General features: G+C 34.9%; 1 protein-coding gene across 1 annotated transcript; it reads left to right on the forward strand.

The window, feature by feature from the left end:
- Positions 1 to 3,619: 3,619 nt before the first annotated feature.
- On the forward strand, positions 3,620 to 8,340 carry LOC119677266. The gene is made up of 3 exons (XM_038088539.1): positions 3,620 to 6,992; positions 7,089 to 7,919; positions 8,100 to 8,340. Exons 1-3 carry the CDS (start codon positions 3,620 to 3,622, stop codon positions 8,327 to 8,329), a joined length of 4,434 nt encoding a protein of 1,477 aa, XP_037944467.1. The 3' UTR covers positions 8,330 to 8,340.
- The last annotated feature ends 3,019 nt before the right edge of the window (positions 8,341 to 11,359 follow it).

Below are 11,359 nucleotides of genomic sequence, written 5' to 3' on the forward strand. Positions count from 1 at the left end.
AGTGACTGTACAACAACATCAACATTTGCGGATGACACTGCCATTCTCAGCCATAGTGACGACCCATTCACAGCCACAAAATCAGTTCAAGACCACCTCAACAAACTGCAAAAATGGCTCGATCTCTGGAGAATAAAAGTTAACGAATCGAAAAGTGTACACATAACCTTCACTCTACGACGAGATACCTGCCCTGCCCTTCGTATTAATGGAAAAGTAATACCACAATGCAATGACACCAAATACTTAGGAATGCACCTCGACCGAAGGCTTACGTGGAAAAAGCATATAGAAACCAAAGTAACCAAATTAAACTCAAACAACAAGAACTAAACTGGCTGATAAATAAAAATTCTAAACTTAATCTCACCTATAAAGTGCAACTTTACAACACAATGATGAAACCCATATGGACCTACGGAATTGAACTCTGGAGCTCTGCTTCTCCATCAAACATTGAAAAACTTCAAAGAACTCAATCAAAAATCCTCCAGCAAATAGTCGGTGCCCCCTGGTATATAAAAAACGCAAATATTCATAGAGATCTTCGAATTGACACAGTCACAGATGTAATTACCAGCAACACACAAAAGTACAAAATCAAACTCAGGAACCATCAAAATCCACTTACAAGCAACCTTACCCAAAGCGCTGGTACACAGCGACTCAAAAAAAACTACATAAACCCGGCTATTCAAGAATAACGCCCGACATGGTAACGAAATTGGACGAAGCTTTGGCTAAGGACAATTAATTATCTACTTTTCTTTCCTCAAATAATTTAATACAGCAATTAGCAGCGAAAATTTATTGTTAGTTCTAAGTTGATTTTTAGAAGATTCAATAAAAATCAAAATAAAATTAAAAAAAAAAAAAAAAAAAAAAAATTTTATGAATTAAAAATTAAACGTTTGACGGTTCGAATAGCAAAGAAAGGCAAAAGACAAAAAATTTTTTTATTTAATTTATTGAAATTTGGCTGACCAATACAACGCTGTTTCGAGTATTGCCAAGTACTCTTCATCAGTGGTCTTTGGAAATAATCGAATTTTTATTTAATTAGTTTATAGTCCGTATATAATTTGTTTGGACTGTAAGTGCCAGGCTTAGAACTCGTGCCTGCCAAATTATTGAATATTTCGTCATAAAAAGTCACGCCATTATCGGCAAGAAAAAATTTACCTTAAACGTTTTTCTTTGCGAAAGATGTTCTTTTTTGATTGTACAATAAGGATCTTAAACTAATTCTTTTATAAAAACGTTTTTTCGAACATTAGTGAACTACAACAACAAAAATTCACTTTTATATTATTTTAATTACTTGAATTTTCGGCTGACCATACATTTGTTTCGTGTATTGCCAAATATCCATTATCAGTTGTCTTGGTAATAATTCTTCTATTTAATTATTCGTAAATAATTATTTGAGACTGCAAGTACCAGGAATCGAACTCGTGCCCTACCCAATTTGAAGCTCAGAGTCAGCGCACTTTAATAAACTGACCCAAAGCCGTACTTGACTTTTATGTTCGCACATTTTTGTGGAGTTTTGTTACTTTGCTGTAAAAGTTTTATTAACAAATTCACTTACTGTGTTTATATTTGAACGAAATCGTAAACCAGTTGTAGAAGAATTAAATGAATTAATTATATTTTTATTTTTTTTTTAATTGTTAAATTTCTAATTCTAATATTCTAATTCTTTTATGTTGTATTGTATGATTCAGTTACTATAAATTCCTTTTTGAAGTATCCAATCTGTAATATGTCTTTGTTATCCAGAACAATTACCAGTGGACAACATATGTTAGTTTTGACATTGTATGTAGCAGTTTCAATATAGTCTGGAATAATATTAAGTATTGTGGTACATGGCATAATTGTTGATATGGTAAGTCCATGTCAGAAATTATATATTGGCACAAGTGTTTACTGATTACTGAAAGTTTACACCGTTTTTACAAAATGTTAGATTTATTTAAACGATTTTATTCCAAATACAATACCCATTGATTCAAGAATTTTCTTGTATTACAATTTTCATTCAATATTTAAATAATGTAATTAAATAAAGCACGCTGATTATCTCTAAGCTTTCTGACTTTTATACACCTAATACATATACGTTAGCATAGAGTTTCAACGAAGCATCAGTCTTAACAATAGATGTTATTTTGAGCTGAGTTGAAAATTGATATATGTAATCCTGTTTCGACAAATGAAATCCTGTTACGACAAATGAAAATCATGCATCACAACTGCTACTGATGAGAAGGCATTGTGAATATTTCATAGAAAACTTCTATGGAAGATCTATGATATCGTAAGTGTGATGAGTATTGAATTAGATGGTGTAATGAGCTGTATAAACTATTCGCGATATTGACATAGTTAAACGTTTTCTATACTGCTGATTTACTGACTTTGTAAACGAGTTCTATTCGGTTCCACTGTTGGAAAATATGGTAATGTACATATTTTCTGTGGAACGATCAGGTGACAATTGATTTGATGGTACTCGATACTATCAATAAGTTACAACACGTTGATAATAGAATTGGTTGGCCGGATACGGTCAAATACGACACGCATCTGTAAAGCTCAACTTACATTAACAATAAGCTGTAATGCTTATTACAACTTATTCGATATATAGGACAATCGAAAACAACATTAGTGCTTGTCTGTCCAGATCGGTTTGCGTCAATTAAGTTAGCATGATTAAGTTTAAAGTCAGCTCTTTTATTGTACCATGTATTAACACAAGTTAATTTAGATCAAATTTGCAAAGACTTATTATTTTTTTACTATTCAAAATCTATATTTTTAGGTTAACTTATTTAAATATATTGTAATCATGTGTTCTTGAAGGGATTCATTTAAACTGTCAGATATACCAACCTTTATTAAGTTGAGCGAATTTTTGATTTTTTCGTGTCATTGTAATTTAGTGCTGTTAATATTCAATATTTTATAAGGGAATGTTAAAATATGTCGACACGTCTCTAATTGATAAGCCTGAGTAGCAAATTCGCATTTAATGGTATTTCATAAAGCAGCTCTACAACTATAAACTATCAAACCATAACTTTACAGCAGGATATGGCCCATAAATATGAGTAAATTGGATGAGTGTGTGTTCACGAAATATAACTAATAACGCATAAGTAATAAGCAAAAAGTTACCAAACATTAGCAGTAGTGGGTGTTGGGTGGTGCCGACTATAGCAACCGAATATAACCCCAATAAACAAACTAATAAAACAAACAAAGACTAATGCCTGAGTAAGAATGATTGAAGAAGCGTCAAGGAAACCGAGCATAGTACAGTAAAGTCTTTTCCCGTTTTAAGAACCTAAAATATTGCACTGTACAACGCAAACTAATATTGGTATAAAGTGAGACATATTTGTGTGTTAAGTATATATAAGTAAAAAATTTATATATTTAATAAATATTTTGTTTTTTTTTAAGCCTTTAAGTTATGTAACTAAAATATCGTGAAGTAGTGAAAAAGTCAAAAATATTTTAAAGAACATTTTCAACCATGAACGCAGCAGTAAATAAAACGGATTTATTATGAAACATAAAAGGACAAGCGACGGAATCACGTCGTGTTATGTCTATATCGAAGTTACGAAGCAAATCCGCCTTAGGACGACATGAAAATGGCAAGGCAACAAAAAAACCAACATTAGGAGTGGCAGTCATAACTGCAACAACAACTAATAATGCAACACAATATGTTGGAGCTAACAAAGCTAATAGCAATTCCGGCAACGTAACACCAACATCAGCAACAAAACCCACAACAGCTATAACAACAACAACGACAGCAAAAATATCTGCTTCTTCCGTTGCACTTACAGTTGCAAATACAACTCAACAACCACAACAACAACCACAGTCACAGTTACAACCACAACAACAACAACAACAACAAAATTTACCTCAAAATTCCTTGCTGAAGATAGAACCATTTGTTCCTACTTTTAATACACGTTTACGTCGGCCTATTGGTCGCTCTTATAGTACATTAAGTTCAACATACATTAAGGCTGCAACTAATCTAAGCGGTCTACACATCGTCAAAAAAAATGAAGTTAGAAATGCAGGTTTAGTAGTGGGCGCTGCTATTGAAGTCGCACTGCCAAAAACAACACGAAACCCAGTTGGACACTTACGTAGCAGATATCATAATATTAAGACCATCACACGACAACGTTCTAAATCCACATCGTCATCGTCGGCGTCAGCATCAAACCGTTTAGCCGCTGCCAAAGGCAATAGCAACAATATTAGCCACAATAATACTAACGGCAATAATGTGTCTTACTCGAATAATGTCAATATTGTAACTGCAATCAATACCAATGGCGCAATTGTTACACCACAACCGAATGGCATTTGCCGCATAGCACGTCTACTCAAAGAACAAGAAAAATTACCGGATCGTATAAATTATGACCGTCGTGGACTTTCCGCAATTCCAATATTTGAAAATGAACCAAATCTGCGTTTGCTTTCATTGCAGCATAACTTAATCAATGTGTTCCATATACCAAAGGAAAGCACTGCCTTTTATATACCAGAAACTGTGACTCAACCAACTAAGCTGGATGATGTAGCCTATAACTGCAATTTTGGTCAGCGTTTAAATCGGCAAATCAATGCTAATCACCAACTAAGAACACAACATGGTAGTGTCAGCCGTTTTACTTTAGCATTGACTTCACCGAAATCGAGCAAGTCAAGCAATTCATTGGCAAACAAACAGAGTCCGACACAAATAAGAGCATTTCCAATACCGCCTCCACCACCACCATCTACACCCCCACCTTTAACAACCTATACAATACAGATTGGCAACAGTAACAATGCAAGCAGCATACACACAAATCAATTACTTAAACGTAACGGCATGTTGCAGCAACTAAAAAACAATGGCACACAACTAACGCCTTCGACGTACTACCATCAGCAGCAACAGCAACAACAACAGCAACAGCAATTGCAGTACCGGTTCGCTGCGTTAAAAAAATCGAAAAGTTTCGTAACTAACTATTCCAGGCACTTGCAAAGCATCAAAAGAAATTTACAGAAATCCGGTCTGGCAAAGGTCGATGGAAATGTATTCGCCACAAATGGTGGGACACAACTCAAAAGTTTCGACTCAAACGCAAGTGGCTTAACTTCAGATTCTGCATCAGCCTCAGCCTCAGCCTCAACTTTAATCATCAGTGAAAGTGGGGATGAAGAGCAACAAAGACAGCAACTAGAAATTAAAAACAAACAGTTAACTGCATCGTATGGAGCGATTTTTCACAACCTCGTATTTTTAGATTTGTACAACAATCAAATTGAGCGAATCGGCAATTTGGATGGACTACCAACATTATCGGTGCTGCTGTTAGGGAAGAACCGCATCACGGATATTAGTGGGCTGCATTCTCTACGTCAAACGCTACGTGTACTGGATTTGCATGGCAATAAAATTATAAGCATCAGCAATAAAATCAATTGTCTACTGGAGTTGAAATCCCTTAATTTGGCCGGCAATCAGATACGCCAAATCAATCATAATGACTTCAATGGTTTGCTCAATTTGAAGGAGCTTAATCTTAAGCGCAACAAAATCCGACGCATTAATGGACTTCAAGATTTGACAGCATTGGAGCGTCTTTGGCTGTGTCACAACGAATTGCAACGTGTGGAGGATATGACGAGCATAGCAAAAGCAGCCAATTTATTAGAGGTAACCATAGAAAATAATCCTGTGTCATTAGCTGGTGATTGTGTGTCATTCTTGGTAAGTTATTTGCCACATTTGCAGTCACTCAGTCAGATGCCAATTACGGAGCAGGTGAGACAGGCAGCAATGACTTGGCGTAAAAACAAGGAAATTTCAGATGCAAACAATGCAAGCCATTCAGCAGATGGCTTTACTAACATTCGCCGAGAGGAAGTAATATCGAATGCACGTACCAATTGGGAACTGCTGAGGTCACAGCAAACAGTGCATAATGTATTGCGGAATCAACGCTGCATGAAACCGAATGAGTTGGAAAAAATAAATGAATCAAATGAGATAAACACAGGCAGCGTTGAAATGCAAGAGGTAATAAAGTTGCCACCAATACAACAAAACATATCGCAACCACAGCCGCAGGAACAACAAACAATACAAACCAATAGCACAATTGAGCAGAAGGAGAATAATGGGCGCTTATCACGTTCATCAGGTTCGAGTTTAGGTCCAAATGTAGACTCATCTTCTAGCTGCTACAGTACTGAAAACGAAGCGGAACAATCAAACAACTCTACGGAGAAATCGGGGTCCAAAAATAAAGGTAAGAAACAAAACAATACAGAAAGCTTAACCGATCAAAAGCAGCAAATTTATAAATTAAAACAGAAGAATTTAGTACTAAAAACGGATAGCGATATTTTAACTAAATCCGTTGAATTAAAGCAGCATCCCAATACTCCTACAACACCAACGAAATCCAATAAGTATACTTCTGCTAATACTTCTGAAAATTCCACAATAACTGCAACTACAACAAATGAGAAATCAAAAGCTCCACCGCAGTTAACCACGCTGAATTCCAATCAAACAACTAGCAATTTATCAGCGCGCAGCAACTCAAATATAAATCTAACAGTGCTGCCACAAACAGATATGGCAGTTGCAGCGGTAACAGCAAGCAACGTGCCACGCACAAAAACAAATACACAATCAAATAGTCAGCCTTATCCTTCAGTGCCTACTCCACCAATTACCGTCAACAGCAACATATTAAACTTAGGATTGCCAGCAACAACTACAGCAACTACTAACGTTGTAACTACTCCTGTTGCCACAACCGGCACATGCAAACGCTACATGCCAGGCAGCTTAATGAGATCGCAAACTATAGCCAGCAGTAGCAGCAACAGCAACAGCAACAGCAGCGCCAACAATGCACTACAAGCTGCCAGTAACGGGTATGGTAAACACTCCAACATTGCCAAATTGAACGCAGGATTACAAATACCAACAAAGCAAAACACTGCCAACAATTCACACACAACAAATGCAACAACAGCATCCAATGTTACAGCCACGCCCACCTACACCACTACAACTGTAACCAATAATAAAATTACGCCAGCAACAAATTCGACAACAACAGCAACTACTTTGGCGACTGCAACTGCAACCGGACCTGCTGTAGTCACAACGAGCACTAAACACGCGGATAGAGAACGCGACCGTGAACAGGGCGGCGACTATCTGATCGAGATTTGTGGTCGTTATCTGAATATTTATGGTCAGGGCGCTCTACGATTTATAGACAAGCAATGGAATTCGACAAAGGCAAGTGATGTCCATACATTAAATTTTAGTTACATTAATTTTGACAGTGTTACGACAGTGTTGCCTCGTATTAAGTTTCGTTTTCCTAATGCTGAAAACTTTGTATTCCGCGAAACGAACATCAGTTGCCTGGGTCAGTTGAACGCGTTAGGTGAGTTGCAGGGCATCACCTCGTTGTGCATTGACCCGGAAGGCAACCCAGTCACAACAAAGTATTTGTGGCGTCAGTATGCTGTGTATCGGTTGTCGCATTGGGGTCTCAAGCAATTGAACGGTGTCGAGGTAACAGAGGCGGATATCGAGAAGGCAAATATCATATACGCTGGCTTGTCGGATTTAGTGTTATGGTCGATGCCGGAAGTTATGCTCCAGCCATTGTTGGCACGTTTGCGTTTGGATGAAACGTGTACAGCAAGTAAAATGTCACCCAAAGAATGGCTGGCGAAAGAAGAAAATAAGTCGCTACGTTTGGTTGTAGGCAAGGAAGCATTGCAATGGAAAAAATCTAACAACACCAACAATATCAGCAACAATGCCAACAACAGTAGCAACAATCACAGTAATGCCAACATTATTTTTGGTCCACAGCTAAACACGTGCGATATTGTGTATCCTATGCTGTGTAGTGCTGGTAATGGTGTTGCTGGTGTCATTAATGTTGGTGGTACGTCAAATTCAACAATTACCGCACCAACAACAACTACAGTCGCAACTACAACAACTTCAGCTGCAGCTGCAGTTGGAGTTGGAGCACTTGTAACTCAAAACACTTCCGCACTTAGCACGCGTGAACGCGGTAAAATACATTTTGCGTTATTGCTGGAAAATACATGCAATGCAATTGAAAAACTTCACAAGCTGGAAACTTTATGGCCAAGTCTTCTGTTGGATATTGTGCGCAACACGTTGCTCGATTATTCGCAAATGGACGTTTATGTGTGTAATTTAATGGATGAGATTATGAAGTGAGAATGATTAGAGGCGCGACCATGTACGAATAATACATATCTATTAAGAATATTAATTCCCGGTATCATTTCGAGCCACGTTCATACAATATTTCTACTAATCGAAATGGTGGCGTAGAGGATGCGTTCTATTACAGAAATTCATCATTGCAGTAGCAACAAATCCAATTAAAATGAATTCAACAATTTTTTAGCAAAATTTTGATATCTACTTAAATACAACTTTGTATGTACTTTTTCTTCCTGTTTTTGACTAATATGTACTTTAGATTTAAATAATTATATATAGTAGAATAAAAATGTTTAAATAACTTGAACAATTTATTTTTAAAATATATCATAGATTTTATTATTATTAAATAATAGGCTATTAATGCACCCCAACCTAAAAGTTCTATTGTGCGCCTAAGAGCACAATTAAAATAATTCCAGACTATAAATCTCGTAATTGCTGAGAGCTTAATTTTACCTATTTGATTTGGTACTAAGATTCCACTTCCAAGGTAATCAAGTCTAAGTCTTGCCACCGCTGGACAATTGCATAGAATACGTTCTGATGTTACCTTCTCCTCATTACAGAGTCGTCAATAATTACTTTCTCCCACACCTATATTCTTCATGTGATAATTGAGTCTACAGTAAAAAGTCCTGTAAAAAGTTCACTGAAGAGTTTAATATCGTTTCTGCTAAGGTTAAGGATAGCTCCAACTTTGATGTGTTCAGGATTAATGAATCTTCTTGACTGCCGCATGCCTGTTTGGGCTCTCCAGTGTTCAAGTAGATTTTGTTTCTCCCGTTCATATAATAAGTTATTTGTGAAGCTATTTGTTACCCCGCTGAAAGGCACTGGATCAATGAAAGGAGAACATGCTAGGGAGTCTGTTATTTCATTGCCCTCATGCACTTCATGTTTCGGTACCTACATAAGAGTACCATAGTTCCTCGATGTTAGAATATTGAGAAGTTGAAAATAAATCAAATAACTTTGATTGCTGTGAGGAGTGTCCTAAACATTTTAGAGCTGCTTGGCTGTCCGCAAGAATGCATATTTTGGTACCTCGGGTGTTCCTGCGTAGGCACTCTCTCGCACATAGCTCTAAAGCATGGACCTCTGCCTAAAAAGTCGAAACGGTGATTGCTTTGCAGAATCATAGATGATATCATATATCATATCGAGTTGCACTTTCTTAAGGTAAGTTATTATAAATTTAATCAAAGAAATTATACAGAACCAGATGTTGCTCAAGCTATTCCAGAGAAAACTTTGAAGTAAGTTGAAATTTGAAATATCTACAGACCTTTATCTCTACGATTAGTTATGACTACTCCTCACAGTTGTCCATATTTTCAGAAAATAGCAAATATGAATATTTTGTAATTATATTTTCTCTTATGTTATAAGATTACAACTTGCTTACTACGGTTACATTTTAGACTCTTTGAGATAGAGATTCCAAATAATAATGATGAATATTATTTATGTTAGGAATTCTCTTTGTCGGCTCTATTATTTTACAGAATTCCAGGTATTTTATTTTTAGTACATTTACTAACATTATTTATTCGGTGTTACTGATAAATTTTTTCATTTCTATTTTAAATTCCTCTTAAGCTCTCTCTTAAGCTTAGAACGGCGCTACTTCTTTGACTTGGATATTCGTCATAATATAATAACAGATTTAATTATATTATATTTTTTATATATAATTAAAATTTATATGATATTTTTGTGAAGTATTGAATTTTGCTGTAATGTTATATACCAAAGAAGAAGGAAAGTTTCTACTTACCTATCATATGTAGAACTTCATAAGGAAAACCTGAATTTTTGAACTGAGCACAAGGCCCTTTTTTATAATAAATTAAAATATATTTTAATATCTTTTAGATATTTTTAAAAGTGCCATGTTGGATATGATTCACTTATGTAGAGAAGACTTCAAAATTTCTTTCTTTTCTCAAAAAAGATTGGAAGCATGGAAAAAAAGATAATTTTAAAGAATTAATATTCTTGATTATTGAATCTTTCATTGAAGGCTATAATATAAATTTTTGCTTTTGTCCATTTATTTTAATTTATCAATTTACTTAAATGTTGACCCTGCTGCACTGATTTATTCCATGACCACAATCTTTACTGCTCCCTGTCCTTGCTTAATTATGGCATTGAGTGCGATAATTATATGCTGCTACTTAAGCCTACAAAAGTAAACTCTGATAATTCAGTCTGAGTAATTATTATTTTCTACTTTTTTCGCAACTTTCTGAATATAAAATTTTAAGGGTTACATATATTTTTTACAATTAATCAAAAGTTATCGGCACAACAGTGTGCATATGAAATAGGTTTCTCATTTATTATTGTTCTCATTATTATCTTTGATGGTCATTAACGAAACTCTTTGCACTGCAGTGATAACGATTTCCATGGTAATTACAGCTCAGATACTGTGTTATGTGCATAAATAATTGACTTACCATAATTTTCTTTTTTATTTGCATAACCTATAGGAGGGCAGGACATTGACAATGGCAGACTTGTTACCAGTTAAAACCATTTTGGAGTATTAATTAAACGTGATTTTTGGTTAATTTTAACTCGTAAAATATTAATTAAAATATGTGGGCATATTCATTGGTTACTCTTAATACTTACACATAATTTAATTAAAGTAATTATGAATTTGCATTTATAGCGAAAAACTCATTCGAACGGAATTTCCCACAACTATAAAATTCAAAGTCAATAAAGTGTAACGAACTTAGGTACTCATGAAAACTTATTTAAAACACATTTTATTATTTAAATAATTCAAGTTAATTTTATGGTTAATATTAGTAAGATTAGTTTTTTGTGGCTTAGTTTTTAGACAGTATCACAACTCGCAACACTAAATGTTACATTGCGGTAACGACAATTTTTTATTTCAACAATTTAATTTAAAACTATATAAATATATATATGAGTACTTATATACAAATATATATATATATATATATATATTTATAACATATACTATATTATATATAT

The sequence above is a fragment of the Teleopsis dalmanni genome, chromosome 2, assembly GCF_002237135.1.
Source record: "Teleopsis dalmanni isolate 2A chromosome 2, ASM223713v2, whole genome shotgun sequence".
NCBI lineage: Eukaryota > Metazoa > Arthropoda > Insecta > Diptera > Diopsidae > Teleopsis > Teleopsis dalmanni.